The 16,373-nt window shown below is 46.8% G+C and overlaps 1 protein-coding gene across 3 annotated transcripts in view; it reads left to right on the top strand.

Annotated features, from left to right (window-relative positions):
• SLC47A1 (solute carrier family 47 member 1) overlaps positions 1–15,548 on the top strand; it is a 34,405-nt gene extending 18,857 nt beyond the window's left edge. For all 3 annotated transcript variants that reach the window (XM_038759578.1, XM_038759579.1, XM_038759580.1), the window contains 13 exons: positions 196–238; positions 2,071–2,115; positions 3,834–3,931; positions 4,873–4,970; positions 5,078–5,191; positions 5,304–5,371; positions 7,388–7,496; positions 8,574–8,649; positions 10,079–10,148; positions 10,445–10,577; positions 12,767–12,861; positions 13,863–13,947; positions 14,339–15,548. In XM_038759578.1, the coding sequence (XP_038615506.1) occupies positions 196–238; positions 2,071–2,115; positions 3,834–3,931; positions 4,873–4,970; positions 5,078–5,191; positions 5,304–5,371; positions 7,388–7,496; positions 8,574–8,649; positions 10,079–10,148; positions 10,445–10,577; positions 12,767–12,861; positions 13,863–13,947; positions 14,339–14,544 (1,240 nt within the window). In that variant the 3' untranslated portion in view covers positions 14,545–15,548. The remainder of the gene's footprint in view (positions 1–195; positions 239–2,070; positions 2,116–3,833; positions 3,932–4,872; positions 4,971–5,077; positions 5,192–5,303; positions 5,372–7,387; positions 7,497–8,573; positions 8,650–10,078; positions 10,149–10,444; positions 10,578–12,766; positions 12,862–13,862; positions 13,948–14,338) is intronic.
• Positions 15,549–16,373: the final 825 nt, after the last annotated feature.

The raw sequence follows: 16,373 nt of genomic DNA, 5'->3' as shown, positions 1-16,373 counted from the left end.
CAACACCCCACAATTCTTACTATTATCAGTTTGGGATCTGGGGAGAAATGCCAACTTTGAAGGCAGGCTTTATATGAAACTCAGTCCATTTGTTTAATGAGCAAGGGTGGCTTTTCGGCCGTGAGGCCATGAAGCATCAGCCCCAGAAGTGTGAGAGTTTTTCAGTTCCTCTGACTTCCTTTTCTTTTTCCATAGGCTTACCCAGATCTATGTCATGACCTTCATCCCTGCTCTTCCTGTAAGTTCCCGGAGCACCAGAGCCCCATTTTGTGGAGTTCACATTGGCAGAGAGAAGGAACGGAATTCTGTGTGTAGACCACCAACCCAAAAAACAGCATTGCTTCAGTGGGGTTCATCCAGTGTTGCTTATGTTCAGCGGGGCTTATTCAAGAAGGAGCCTACCCGCTCTGCCCAATAAAAGGGTCCAACATAGTGCCCAGGAAATACCAGGGGCAGGATAACAATAATTGTAGTATTTGTTAAGCGCTTACTATGTGCCAGACACTGCCAGAGAAGCAGTGTGGCTTAGTGGAAAGGGCGTGGGCTTGGGAGTCAGAGGTCCTGGGTTCTAATCCCAGCTCCACCACTTATCTTTGGACAAGTCTCTTCTCTGTGTCTCAGTTCCCTCATCTGTAAAATGGGGATTAAGACTGTGAGCCCCATGTGGGACAACCTGATTACCTTGTCCCTCCCCAGCCCTTAGAACAGTGCTTGGGACATAGTAAGCGCTTAACAAATACCATCATCATTATCATTATGTGAGTTAATCGGGTGGGACACTGTCCCTGACCCACATGAGGCTTACAGATGAGGAAACTGAGGCACAGAGAAGTGACTTGCCCAAGGCCACACAGCAGACAAGCAGTGGAACCAGGATTAGAAGCCAGGTCCTTCTTCACTAGGCCACATTGGAGAGCTTTGACTCTTCTGTCCTAGGTTCCAGGTACCAGCTCCTCATGGGAGCAAGATGTGCCACCGTAGTTGATAGGGGTAGTTGATTCCACCCCTCCCGGCTGGCACCCAGAGGCTGGCACCTCTAGCCCAGGATGAAGTCCTTTTGTCATTTAATTCAGATGTGGCAAATGGCCACATCTTTAGAAAAGTGGATCTGGAGCCTCTGAATTCTCAGGGACAGGCCCAGAGCAGCAATAGGTGGGGACAGAATAATAAGTTCTTTACCTGCAAATCTAGGGGAAATGGTAGTTGGGTTTAGTTGGGAAATTGAGGGATCTCCCGTCCCCAGAGGCTGGCTCAGTTGGAACTGTGTGTTTGGGTTAGCAGTGAAAAATTAAATCCAGTGAACTTGCTGGATATAACTGCATCTCCCAGCAAGAAACTCCCAGTAAGATACTCCCTGTAGTCATCAGGTAGGGCCAGGTAAGTGTGTTTTTTACTTCCCCATCTCTCACCCTCTTCCCCCCTCCCTCTCCTCTCTTGCGCCACTCTCCACCCCACTGCCTTTTATAAAAACCATGTTCAGGCCCCCCCCCACACTGTCCCAAGCCCAGTCACACCCCTGGCCCTTCTCCCATCATCCTGAATCCATGCCCCTTCACCCCCTCCAACGACCTGTCACTTTGGGATGGGGTGGGGAGGGGAAACAGAGGCAGTGTGTGGAAGAGGTGTGGTCAGAAATCAGGGTTTGAGGGAGGGCAGAGGGGGCAGATGAGGAATGGGGTCAGGAAGGATGAGCTTAAAAAGTAATGCAGGCAGAGAGGGTGGGTGATGGGAGCGATGCAGGAGTAGAGTAAAAGGAAAATTTTTTACTTGACCCCTGCGGATTGCAACAGGGACTTTTCCTGTGGGAATGGAAACAACCCCTCTTGACAGTGCAAGTCTGACATGGAACCTGAGGAATCAGTTACAGCAGGAAATGCCCCCAGGAACACAGATCAGCCTCCTCCAAGGCCTGTCCCCTTGGCATCGCTGGCATGATGTATAGCCCCGGGGGACTGCCCAAGGCCAAGAGCAGACTGACAGGCAGGACTTAGCTAAGGTCTCCCCTCCCTGTCTCAAGCCAAACCGGGAAGAGCAGGAATTAACATTTCCCCTTTGTTTGTTTCCTCACAGGCCACATTCCTCTATGTATTACAGGTTAAATATTTGCAGAACCAGGTAATGATCATCCTCCCCTTGGGGCGAACAGATGAGATGGGATGGGGAGGAATTAGGTAGGACCGGGATTCGTTGAGCTTGCTTCCCCTCCAAGTGTGAGCTCGGTTTGGACAAGCGTGACTTTCTAAGGAGAGAAGGAGCAAGTCCAATGGAGGAAATCAATCGGTCAGTCAATCAATGATATTTATTTAGCGCTTACTATATGGAGAGCACTGTACTAAGCACTTGGGAGAATAGAATACAACAGACTTAGCAGACATGTTCTCTGCCCATAACGAGTTTACATTCTGAGAAAACCCAGAGACTTCTAGCACACGTCTAGATGCTCCACCTGTATACAGTAGCCATGTCATTCAGAGGGTGATTGGCACCAGGATAAAATTAGGGTTCAAGTGGATGTTCCCGATTTACGGCACTTTCCCACCCTGGTCCCTTCCTCCTAATCCCAGGACATTTTCCTTGAGGTGGAGACATTCTGAAAGGTTTACAGTTGGGCAACTGTAGGCTTAGCTTTACCGACACTCATACTACCTGGCCAGTGGAAAGAGCACAGACCTAGTCAAAGGACTTAGATTCAAATCCCAGATCTAACCATATCTGCTGTTGACCTTGGGCAAGTCACTTCACTTCTCTGTGCCTCAATTCCCTCAACTGAAAAATGGGAATTAAGACTGTGAGCCCCCTGTGGGACAGGGACTTGATTAGATGGTATCTATCCAGTGCTTAGTAGAGATCCTGGCACATAGTAACTGCTCAACAAATACCATAACCCCCCCCCCCAAAAAAAAAACCAATAGAGCGTGTAAGTCTAGGGGCACAGAAGAATTGCTGTGGTTAGAAAGTGCATCATTGTTGGGGGGGGGTGCAAAATAATTTTTATCTTAGTCAGGCCTTTGCTCCCTACTGCTCAAATTCATAAAACTTTGCATATCCAAGATGCAGAATCAAATGTTTTGATTCTCTGGCCCCTGATCCAAGGCAGAGCAATTCCCAAGGTGTCAATGGTTAAGCCTCACCCAAGATCTATGACATTTTAGGGTCTCATCATGTAGCAGTTGGTGGAGCCCTCCGGGATGACCAAACCATAAAGTTGCCGCTCCAGCCATCTGGAGAACACAAAGAGCTACATGGAGGTTCAGCTAATTTCCCTCCAGACTGCCAGGTGGTCAACTCTGTGGTCACTACCTCTGCAGAGATTGCAGCCCAGGAGATGGAGGCTAGTGGTAGAAGCAGTAATACTAGTAGTAGTGGTGGTGGTGGTGGCAGCAGCATTAGCATTCATTGAGCACCCACTTGGTGCCATCAATCAATCAATGGTATTCATGCACTGTACTAGGTGCTTGGGAAGTACAGTGCAAAAGAAGTGACCTATTCCCAGCCCACAAGTAGCTTTCGCTCTAGTGGGGGAGATGGACATAAAAACATTTTCAACTAGAGTAGTCAAAATACATAGTTGAATTTACAATTGAATAGGCACTCTGCCCACCTCTTTGTCTAGTGGGGAAACAGAAGAAGAGATAGTAGCGTCAAGCGAGATGAAATCCTCAGTGGGATGGTTGCAGCTTGCCATTTCAGCAGCCCAGCCTTAGAGACTTGAGGGTAAGCCAGGAAATTGGCCCATGTTTTCTGGGGAAATGTCCTGGGAATATTTCTACAGGGCCCAGCACTTAGTCACTGCATCCTAGAGGTAAGTAGCTCCCTCTGTTTACTTGTTCCAGAGAATAGTTCTGCCCCAGATTGTCATCGGAATCATAGCCAACATCCTCAATGCCCTGATCAACTACATCTTCCTCTACCAGCTGAAGCTAGGGGTGCTGTAAGTACCATGCGAGCAGTATGTGGAAAACAGAGGGGTTGTTTCATTAAGGCACTTAGAACAGTGCTCTGCACATAGTAAGCGCTTAATAAATGCCATTATTATTAAGGCCAGCGAGGCCTAGTGGAAAAAGCACGGACCTGGGTTCTAATCCCAGCTCTGCCACTTGTCTGCCACGTGACCGTGGACAAGCCACTTCACTTCTCTAGGCCTCAGTTTCCTCATCTGTAAAATGGAGATCCAATACAGGCTCTCCCTCCTACCTAGACTGTGTGAGCCCCATGAGGGATCGACCTGGTTATCTTGTATCTACCCCAGCGCTTAGTACATAGTAAGCACATAACAAATACCAAAATTATTATAAGGCCTGGTGCTGCCCACCAAGACCACTGGCTGGTCCCTTGAACCCTTTGGGTCAGAGCCTCTCTGGGCCAGCACCTCTGACCAACGTGGCCAAGGGTGGGAGGCTGATGTTCTTCTGGGTGAGCTCTGCAGAAAGGCCTTATGGCCTGTTAAAAGTAATTGTAGTATTTGTTTAGTGCTGACTATGTGTCAAGCACTGTTATAAGCCCTGGGGTAGATGGATACAAGTTAATCATGTGGAACAGAATCCCTTTTCCCCCTGGGGCTCCCAGTCCAAGTAGGAGGGAGAACAGGTATTGAGTCTCCGTTTTACATTTGAGGAAAGTGAGGCACAGAGAAGTGAAGTGACTTCCCCAAGGTCACAAGGCAAGCAAGTGGCAGAGCCGGGATTAGAACCCAGGTCCTCTGACTTCTAGGCCCCAGGCTTTTCCAGTAGGTCCCACTGCTTCTCCAGTGTTGCCAGTGCATTGCCCGTGAGTCTCCCCCACCCGCCAGGTGTGGCCCAGTGAAGGGACCCGTGGGAGCTGGGAAACGGCGAAGGCACCTGAACCAACTGTGACTGCAACTCTTCCTTCCAGGGGATCGGCTCTGGCGAATTCCATTTCCCAGTTCATCCTGGCTCTCCTCCTCTTCCTCTACATCCTCTGGAGGAAGCTACACCGGGCAACGTGGGGAGGTAGCAGCCGCCCTCGCGCCGACCTCCCCTGGCTGGATGCGGCCCGGGCGGGAATGGACGGGAGCCTCGGAGAATCTTCCAGGAGTCACTCTGGTCTCTTGCCTCAGGGTGGACCTGGGAGTGCCTGCAGGATTGGGGCTCTTTTCTCCGCCTGGCCATCCCCGGCATGTTCATGCTGTGCATCGAGTGGTGGGCCTACGAGATTGGGAGCTTCCTCAGTGGTCAGTGCGGCCCAGGGTGATGATTTGGGTGGGGGTGAAGGGCAGACGCCCCTCCGGGGACTGGGGATTCTGTGCATTTCACCCCTCTGAGATAACCGTTTCTCTCCATCAGGCACCATCAGTATGGTGGAGCTGGGAGCCCAGAGTGTTGTGTATGAATTGTCCACTATTGTGTACATGGTAAGCCTGAGTTTATGTTGGGTGCCGGATTCCAAGTGCTATAAAGGTGTACGTTCTGGAGAGGCTCGGATTCCTGCTTCCCCTCACGATGTTGGGGGTGAGATAAGCACAGGAGCCAAAGGAAGCCCCAGAAGAATCTCCACTGTTGTGTACCATCATCAATGGTATTTATTGAGTGCTTGCTGTGTGCAGAACACTATACTAAGTGCTTGGGACAGTACAACAGAGTTGGCAGACCCATCCCCCTTTTAGACTGTGAGCCCACTGTTGGGTAGGTACTGTCTCTATATGTTGCCAATTTGTACTTCCCAAGCGCTTAGTACAGTGCTCTGCACATAGTAAGCGCTCAATAAATACGATTGATGATGATGATGATTCCCTGTTCACAGTGAGCTTACAGTCTAGAGGTGGAGACAGACATTAATATAAATAAATCATTTATAATATGTACTCTGTAGGTAAATTCATATGTCCATATCTCCTCCAAGAGACCTTCCCTGACTAAGCCCTCGTTTCCTCATCTCCTACTCCCTTCTAGGTCGCCCCTGCACTTGGATTTGTGGCCTTCATTCATCATCATCATCATCATCATCAGTCGTATTTATTGAGCGCTTACTGTGTGCAGAGCACTGTACTAAGCGCTTGGGAAGTACAAATTGGCAACATATAGAGACAGTCCCTGCCCAACAGTGGGCTCACAGTCTAAAAGCCCACAGTCTAATTCATCCCTCCCTCAGCCTCACAGCTCTCATGTACATATCTGAAATGTATTTATTTTTATTCATGTCTGTCTCTCCGTCCCGACTAGGTCTTTGTGGGCAGGGACTGTGTCTACCAACTCTGCTATATGGTACTCTTGAGCGCTTAGTACAGTGCTCTGCACATAATAAGCGCTGAAGAGATCCAACTGATTGATTGACTGACTGATGAACCTAAGTGCTGCGGGGCCGAGGTTGGGGCGGATATCTTGGCAGAGGAACTGTACATTCTCTTCTCTGTCTACCCACCCCCATTCCCCGTTTCTCTACCTCCATCGTATCTCTGGAGTAAAACTCTTCCTCTAGGGTCCCGGTCCATCTCCCAAACCCCAGCCTCCATGCTGCTCTGTTTGGGCTGCAGGACAGCTAGGAGAAACAGGGTGAAGAGACCTTCCTCTGCTTGGGACAGTCTGGGTTGCATCATGTGACTTTCAGCTCAAAGTCCTCCCCTCCCTCTTCCTCAGCATCACCCCCCTGCTCAGAAAGTCCAGCAATTCTGCAATTTAAGGTTTGCAGACACCTGGTTGGGCACCTGTGGAAAGCAGGACTTAATGGGATCAACTTGAAAGACTAAGCTTCATTGACATTTCGTAGAGCAAAGTCCACTAAGCCATTGTGGAAGCCCAGCACAGCAAAGGGAAGATCCCAGATCGGCATTAGACGTGGAATGACTGGGGAAAACCCGTAGACATGGAGAAATTTGTCTGATGCCCCAGTTGGCAAGGATGCCCGAGCCTCCTTCCCGCAGAGAGTGGAGAATAAAGTCCATTAAGTAAAAACAGATTCCCAGCCTATCTTTTTTCTTTAAGGGTATTCGTTAAGTGCTAATTATGTGCCAGGCACTGTACTAAGCACTGGAGTAGATACAAGGTTGTCATGTTGAACACAGTCCCTGTCCCGCATGGGGCTTACAGTTTTAATCCTCATTTTAAAGATGAGGTAACTGAGGCTCAGAGAAGTGAAGTGATTTGCCCAAGGCCACACAACAGACATGTGGCAGAGTTGGGATTAGAACCCAGGTCCTTCTGAATTCCAGGCCCGTGCTCTGTCCATTAGGCCTTGCTGCTTCTCTATCTATCTCCCCATCTTCCCCTACATCTCCCGAGCTTCCCCCAATTCCGGGGATGACAAGACTGAAGTGCGTAAATCTCTCACTGACCTCTTTTCAGTAGATAGAGCTTCCTAGGCCGGAGTGTAGTGTCACTTCAGTTACCGCTCTTTTACAGCTTCTAACCTGCTGGTTTCATCTGGGTTTCAGATCCCTGCGGGGTTCAGCGTGGCCGTCAGCGTCCGAGTGGGCAACGCGCTGGGAGCTGGGGAGATGGAGCAGGCAAAGAGGTCATCTGCTGTTGCTTTGCTGACCGCAGGTGCTTTTGGTTGTGTGTTAGAGAGCCAAGAGATCCAACCGTTCCCTTATCCCGGGGAGCTTCGGAGTAGTCAGTTGAGGGATGCGTGTCTAAGGAAAACCACACTTGCTCTCACTCCTTCTCAACCCATGATGTCTCTTTGGATTTGCTTTTTTTTTTTTAATGGTATTGTTAAGTGCACTGTACTAAACACTGGGGTAGATACAAGTTAATCAGGTCAGGCACAGTCCATGTCTCACATGGGGCTCACAGTCTTAATCCCCATTTTACAGAAGAGATAACTGAGGCAGGGAGAAGTTAAGTGACTTGCCCGAGGTCACCAGCAGACAGGATTACAATCCAGTGCCTTCTGACTGTGCTCTATCCATTAGGTCCCACTGCTTCTCTGTTTGTTCGGAGCTGTGCTGGAGGAAGAGGGTAATGAGAGGGGTTAGGCTTTATGCTTGGTCTGGGCCCCAGGTCCTGCCATCTGGAAAAGCAGCATGGCCTAGTGGAAAAAGCACAAGCCTGGGAGTCACAGGATCTGGGTTCTAATTCCAGCTTTGTGGCCTTGGATAAGTCACTTCTCTCTGCCTCAGTTACCTTATTTGAAAAATGGGGATTAAATCCTCCTCCCTCCAACTTAGACTGTCAGCCCTATGTGGGACAGGAACTATGTTTAACCTAATTATCTTGTATCTACCCCAGAACTAAAACAGTGCTTGACTCAGAGTAAGTGCTTACCAAATACCATTAAAAAAAAATAAGGGAAAGGGTGATGGGGGAAGGGTCAGATCAGTATGCGCTAGTGCCCTGGGGGTGGACATCTTTGTCAGCGGAAGTATTGGAGTGAGAATCCCAATCGATACTGTGATTCTCTCTATCTCAAGTCTTCCCTTCCCTCCTCGTATGACCAAAGCTCTTCGTCCTGGAACATTGGAGGGGCAGGATCTGGGCAACTGACCCCACTTTCCTACTAGCCGGATCAGGAAGGTGTGGTGGGGGCAAAGACGGCGGGGGACCCGGAATTGGGGAGGACATGGCAGACGCTCCCAAAACAGAGTTTTCTCTAGTTGTCTCCCACCCCCTGTTTTCCAGAGCTGTGTGCTGTAGTCATGTGCATTGTCCTTGCCAGCTCTAAGGATGTGGTTGGGTACATTTTCACCAGTGACAGGTGAGTTCTGAAACTCCCCAAACCCACGCTAATTCGTACGGGAACTGCAGTTTCAAAAGCCAGGCAAAAGCAAAAGAGCCGATTCCCTTTCCCACTCAATTCCCCAGGAAAAAATATTTTCCACACTTAGCTCTGAAGACGGTGTTCAATAATTCTTCCCAGAAAGGAAATGGGGAAAGAACAGGAAAGCTGAACGGTGCCAATAAAACTGGAGAAAGCTATTGCAAGCCTGGGTGACCACCTGCAGCGAGCGGTTGAACGGAATGTGGGGGTGTCAAGGCCCTTCCAGGTAGAACAATGAGTCAAACAGAGAGGCAGCTTTAGATCCTTCCAGGATATACCAATGACAGAGAAAATCTTGCCCACCAAAAAGCAGAACAGACCTTACAAGAGTGGAAATTGGAAAAGGAAGTTACTAAACCCCTGGTCTCCAGTGAAAGAGTTTTGATATCCGTTATGAGGTAGCCATTCTAGAGAATGTTGACGCCCAAAGCAGCGGGGAGAGGGAGACAAGAAAGAGAAATAAAGGTCAACACAAGCAAAGTTCAGCCTTGGACTTTAGAAAATAAAGGAGGCTGGAAATACATTGGATTTTTCAGGACAAATAATAGAGGTGGGGAAGTAGGAATGTATAACTTGGACCGATCTTTCATTGAAATGGAAGGACAAATCAAGAGTTACTAAGCAGAATTCATAGTCATGAAGGGAAAAGAGAAGTAAATCTGAAAACAAAAAAAACCAAGTCTACAACCCAGTCCTTGGGCCGGTGACCTTTTATGAAAGCAGAAGCTGACAGTACTAGCTAAGCGCATAAAGAAGCAGCAGCTGAAGTGAGGTAGTTTAGGAAAACATTTGGATAAATTAGGAAAGATATCCTAAGGAATGCAAAACCGAAAAAACAAACAAACCAATAATCCTAGGGCCAGAACAGAAATTCTGAAGTGGGATATACATGAAGTAGAACGGGGATATCCTAGTTTTTCCACAGACCTTGAGCAAGTCACTTCACCTCTCTGAGCCTCAGTATCCTCATCTGTAAAATGGAGGCACCCTACCTCTTAGATCATAAGCTCTGTGGGGACGGGGACCGTGCCTGGTCTGCGTAGCTTGTATTTATTCCAGTACTTAATGTAACATTTGGCATCATCAGCACGTAGTAAATACCAGAATATCAATGATATAATTGTTATTATTAAACACTGTCTCCAGGGGATGTAGAACAAGGTGTTCGGTGAAATGTCAGCCTAAACTGAAAGTTTAAGTCTGGCTTTTTCATTGGACCTGATGACAAGTCTTCCCTCCCAAATGACCAGAGTCCAAATGTTGGAGAACTTCAATTTCTGCCCCCACAAAAGCCCCTATTGTGGTGCCCTAACCAGGTCACCTGTAGGCCCTTAAGTTACTAACTCCCGCTCTCTTTTCCTAATAGTGAAATTATTGCTCTGGTTGCTCAGGTTGTTCCAATTTATGCTTCTTCCCACCTGTTTGATGGCTTTTCTGTGAGTATTCTGCAGTCTTCCTCGGGGATGGATTGGGGTGCTTCAATGAATTTTTTTTCCGACTGTATAAAATACAAAAGGGAGGAGGGACTAAATGAGAAGAACAACACAGTACAGGTCATTTTGGGAACAGTCAAATCCCCAAACACTTGGACTCCAGTAACACCAAGAGATTTACAATAGGAAATCAGACTTCTGAGACCCTCATGGGGACGGGAAGCCTAATCCAGGTGTTTGGGGGATAATTTATGCTAAATTGCTGATGTGACCCTCTTTTCCATGATTGTATTTTACAGTGCACATCTGGTGGGATTTTAAGAGGAACAGGAAATCAGAAGATTGGGGCCATCTTCAATGCCATTGGATTTTATGTTGTCGGTCTCCCCATTGGGATATCACTGATGTTCATGACCAAACTTGGAGTGACAGGTATATTTTTTGCAGCCATTTCCTGGGGAAATGTGTATTCTGACTTGCAAATTTTCACTCTTTTAAGAAATTCTGAAATTTTTCCTTACATTGACATGCCCCAAGTGCTGCCAAAATGACGATGCATCGTTTGTTAACACCTTTTCTCTGAGCATCTTAAAATGCTCCGTAGGAGCTCATCATTCCATGACTACGATAGAAATGCTAACCTTCGTGCTGTAAAGGTTGTCCTCCGTACCTGCAGAAGATGCTGTGGCTTAGTGGAAAGAGCACAGGCCAGGAAGCCAGAGACCCTGGGTTCTAATACTGACTCTGCTACAAACCTTGGGCAAGTCACTTACCTTGTCTGTGCTTCACTTTCCCTCATCCGCAAATGGTGACTCTTCTGTTCTCCCTCCTACTTAGAGTGTGAGTCCCAAGTGGGACTTGATTATCTTGCATCTATCCCAAAACTTAGTACAGTGCTTAACCCGTAGTGAGTGCTTAACAAATACCACAATTGTCAGTTATTATTTTTATTATGCCACTGATGGTTCTTCATCTATGGGTACATGTGTGCCTAAAAAGGCCAATGAGAACCCATAGTCACGGTCACTACGTTGTTGTGGTGTTTGTGATCTGCAGTGCCTGGCACTGTTTCAGCTTTTGCCTCTTACCGCCTAATCCTTATGAAACTTTTGCTCAAAAAGAGCCACTCTTTTCTGCTCCCGAGAACCCCTAAGGGCTTCTGGAAGTAGAATTCAGGAGTCCCAATTTGCAGCTATAGCCGGCAGTTCTTGCTCGGCTCGGGCACCGATAGTAGTAACAATGGTAGCAGCATTCTGAGAAGCAGCATGGTGTGCTGGATAGAGCACAGGCCAGTGGGTCAGAGTGGTGGGTTCTAATCCTGGCTTTGCCACCCATCTGCTGTGTGACCCTGGGCAAGTCACTTCACTTCTCTGTGCCTCAGTTGCCTCATCTGTAAAATGGGGATTGAGACTGTGAGCCGCAGTGAGACAGGAACGGTTTCTAACCCGATTTGCTTGCATCCACCCCAGCACTTAGTACAGTGGTTGGCACATAGTAAGTGCTTAATAAATAATTATTATTATTTACTACTAGGTTTTTTGGGAAGGTTAACATATAGACATTCCCTGCCCATAAAGAACTTACATGCTAACAGGAGAGTAGAACTATGTGGTGTGACTCTTCAGTGAAAGTGTGCTAATGAACAATTATTTTGCAAAGGTACAGGCTAAAGGACACAAAGTTTCCATCACAGTGACGAGTATAGGTTGGTTAGTGGCATAAATAAACCAGTCCTGTTCTAGGCCCTAACTGGACTTCTTTCCACATCCAGAGAAAAACAGCGGCAACTGATCCCTTCTGGTGGAACATTTTTATCGCTGTGCTGCTGATGGAAGTTTGTAATAATGGGTTAGCTGGTATGTTTCCCCATCTGACTAGATCTGGGGCCAAAATGCCGAGAGGGAGAGAGAAAATGTGTGTGTGTGTGCAAGAGAGAGAGTGTGTGTGTGTGTGTGCGCGCATATACACACAGGCATTATGTTGCCAATTTGTACTTCCCAAGCGCTTAGTACAGTGCTCTGCACATAGTAAGCGCTCAATAAATACGATTGATGATGATGATGAGGCATTTTGGGGTGGACAGGGAAGCCTTTATTTGTGCAGAGCTGCAGGGTAGTGAGGCCACACAGCTCTCGAGGCCTTCCTGGTGACGCCAGAATCAGGTGAAAAGCAATGTGACCTATATGAATAGAGCATGCGCCTGGAAGTCAGAAGGATCTGGGTTTTAATCCCCACTCTGCCACTTGTCTGCTGTGTGACCTTGGGCAAGGCACTTAACTTCTCTGGACCTCAGTTACCTCATCTGTAAAATGGGGATTAAGACCGTAAGCCCCATGTGGGACAAGGACTGTGATTAGCTGAGAACCTGATTAGCTTGTATCTACCCCAGCGCTCAGTACGGTGCCTGGCACATAATAAGGGCTTAAAAAATACCATAAAAAAAAAAAATCAGGGCCTTCCATCCCCAACCTGATCCTTACCCCAAGCCAGCAGGCTACTACTAGCCCAGACTCCAGTGGAAGCAAAACCTCAGGCCAGAGGGACAGAGAGGGACGGGGGGTCCACAAAGGTGTTCATCAGCCCGCATGACCTGAAACTTCTTCATTATCTCCATTTTCTAGGTCTGTGGTTGGGAATACTGATCTGTTGCGTCTTGCAAGCGGCTTGCTTTCTGGGCTTTGTTACCCGGCTGAATTGGAAAAAGGCCTGTGAAGAGGTAATGGTGCCCGTAACGCATTCCAAAAAAAATAATTTTCTCATGTTTCCATCCTAAGAATATAAACAAGAACAGATTTACTCTCTCCCTCTCTCTGTTCTTGGCCAGACTTTTCTGTTTTATTACAAATCTGTCTCTTTTTTTAGTAAATGTAGTACTGGTGTAGTGGGCCAAACGGGCAGCACTGAGGTCACTGTCTTGTGTTTATCCAGAGATAAGAAAAGCTGAGGGCATTTTTCCACCCCACCTCCCATGTTAAACTGAGTTGCTAACTGACCTGGAAGGAACTGGGAGAATCATTCATTCCCTATGAGCCAGTGTAACTTTAGCCCTTCCCTGCTGAGAATTTTTAGCCCTGTGAGCTGCAGGAGTGGATGGTGGGAGTCAGCTTTTCAAATTGGCCTCGCTGATGGAAATTTATCAGTGAAAATCCAGGTTTTCAGTCTAATCCCTCCAGGGACCCCTTAGTAGATACGGGTACCTCTCTGAAACCTGGAGCAAGTCATTGAAAATAAAATACCACATGGCTAATGCAGGCAGTTGTGATCAGCTGATATTGTCTTTGACATACACACCCCATAAATGAATCCCTGATCCTTATCTTTAACAAGGCTTTTTCAATAATTGAATTTTATCCAGAATTAAACTTAGGTTCTGACACTGTGGCTGAAACCAATGCACTTGACCATGAATTGCCACAATTTTCATTATATTTGCCACAAAACTTTTCATTATAACAAGACATTTTTATGTTATTATTTTCTCTCTTGCCTCTCAAATGAACTTGTTCATGAGTTCGTCTTTTGGTCCCTATTAGATTCTAAGTGCCTTGACGGTGGAAACCAGAAGTTTCTTCATCCTTTTCCATCCTTCAGGGTGCCTGGTTACTGGTTACGGTCCTCTGCCCTCAGTGGGCTCTCAGTAAATACTGCTCACTGACTGACTTGACAAACTGTTTAGGGGAGGGATTTTAGCAGCTCATGTTGAGTTTATGTTTTCAGGCTCAAGAACGCACCAACTTAAAACTAAAAATGATTGGGGGTTGGAAGCACGACCGTGCTGTCGATCAGAGCCCAGCTGCTTCAGGTATGACTCCCGACCTCCTCTCACCCACTGGACTTAGCCCTGGTTGTGGGAAACCACCAGACTTGCTCAAGTGACCTGCTCCCCCTTTTAAAGAGAGGTGGTCAGCCCCTCTCAGGGTCGCATAAGGAAGGTCCACTCACAAAGCCGTAGTTCCATGGGAGATTTGCCTTCCCTGGATTAGTTCTGCCTGAATCCCTTTAATTTCCTGCCAATCAACATCATATTCCCCAGCCCCTTCTCCTTCATGATTCCTTTCCCTGGATTCTCCCCAGCACCACCTTTCTGAGTCGATTTCCATGCAGTATATGCTTCCCTACAGGAAAGTAAGAAAAAATGCTTGTTTTTGCAACTGACTGAAACTAATCCCAGTGATCTGTATCATGTCTTGCAGTGGTCTCTGAAAACGATGGAGATATTTTGCTGAGAGATGCTGTGAAGTGCGGTGAGGGCCAGCAGGGAGACCCACTTTCACTGCCCTGTGCAGAGGATGTGAAAATTTTATCTCTGAAGGAGTTAGTCCTTTGGCGGGGATTGGTGCTCATAGCAGCGATTTTAATCCTTTTAATGGGCATTTTAGTGAGACTATATGCCGGGTGAAGGAGCAACCGATAGTTGAAATGCACTCCCAACTGTATTAATGGTTTGAGAACAAATCCAGGGTAGAAACAAAGGTTATACTTTTCCTAATAATCTGAGAAAGCTGTGCTTGAGGATTTGTTTTCAAGAATTCAACAGGTCAAACCCAGAGACTGCAGTATTAAATCTATTTTAAGAGTGTTATTGAGTCATTTAGCCATGATTCAGTCAAGAAATACAGGTACTGTAAATACATATAGATATACACATAGGACAACTCTATACATTTTACATCCACTTTTCTGATAAACTGTGTTGCCTTCTTAAAATGACTATGCTATGGTATTTTTAAGTGTGTAATTTCAAAAAGTCCAATGCTTCAGAAAATAGCCCATCTTGCAAGAACATTTTTTTAAAACTTTTCTGGAATATAGTGTCTTGCATGTAGGTATAGTCCCAAAAGACAATGAAGGCAGACAAAAAAAATACTATACTAAAAACCCAGGCAAAACAGACACATAAGTAACTTTTGGCTTCAAGTAGCCTTCAACAGTTGGTGCCTTAAACTTGGATGGAGGGGAAATGCACATATATTCTGAGCCATTCCCGTCTCCCACCCTACTTCCTCCTTGCCCCCCATATTCTTCTTTGGCCAAGAAAGTTGGAGGAAATTCATATGAGGGAGTGAGCTGATTGACGGCCTTAAAGCTGAGGCTAAGGGGTTTCTGCTTGATGCAGAGGTGGATGGGCAACCTGGAGGGTTTTGAGGAGTGGGGAGATAAAAACTGAAAGTATTTTCAGAAAAATGATTCAGGCAACAGAGTGAAGTATGGGCTGGAGAAGGGAGAGAGAGACATGTCCTTATACTCTACTGTTTCCCCCATCTGTCATTTATTTTAATGTGTGACTCCTGTAGGCTGTACATTCTTTGGGATTGTGTCTCCCAGCTATTGTAATTGTATTCTCCCCAATTCTTAACACGGTGTTCTGACCCAGGAAGAGATCAATAAATACCACTAACTGACTGATTGATTCTAGCCCAATACCAATTTGCCCATTTGTGTAAATGGGAAGATGACGTGTGGCACCAAGAAGCTTCACTGATCTCTGCAAACAGGACTGTGGGCCCCCAATCACTGCCAACAGTCAGAAGCCAGACCAGTGAAAAATCCATGGAGTCCAGGGCTTCTCCATGGGGGCAGGGCCTTCCCCGCCCCCGGCCTCTCCAGATGTGGATCCATCCTCCTGTACCTTATCTACAGACTGCGAGTAGGCCACTGAAAGACAATTGTCCATAACAGGTATACATTGTAGACCCATGGGCCACAGGTGGTGGTCACTTCTCTCCAAAAGAGTGAAACTCACAATAAAAAGGTGGACAGTTGGTAAGACACACTGGGAAGGAAAAATGAGGAGGAATAACAGCTTGTGAACGGAGCAGGATAGGGAATATGTCTGGCAACTCTGTTATAGTATACTCTTCCATGTGTTCAGTACAGTGTTCTGCACAAACTAAGCTCTTAATAAATATGATTGAGTGAAGGACGATGGCTTTGATTCCAGCACAATTTGAGAGCACAGCTCTTTAATCAGGATGTTGCCGGATTCACAGTGCTTAACTAGGAAAAATCCTTGTCGGTAGAGATAGGTAAAGGAATATGAAAAAAGAAGAAATGGAAGGACTTGAAGTGGCTGAAAAGAAAGGAATGGCAAAGTATTGGATAGCTATAGTGTCTACACTGTACTTTTGAGTGCCATTCATTATTCAATTTTTTTTTAATGGCACTTATTAAGCGCTTACTATGTGCAAGGCACTGTTCTAAGCGCTGGGGGTATACAAGGTGATCAGG

This window comes from Tachyglossus aculeatus, chromosome 17 (assembly GCF_015852505.1).
Source record: "Tachyglossus aculeatus isolate mTacAcu1 chromosome 17, mTacAcu1.pri, whole genome shotgun sequence".
Taxonomy (NCBI): Eukaryota; Metazoa; Chordata; class Mammalia; order Monotremata; family Tachyglossidae; genus Tachyglossus; species Tachyglossus aculeatus.
Note: the sequence above shows the minus strand (reverse complement) of the source record. Positions and strands in the feature narration are given on the sequence as shown.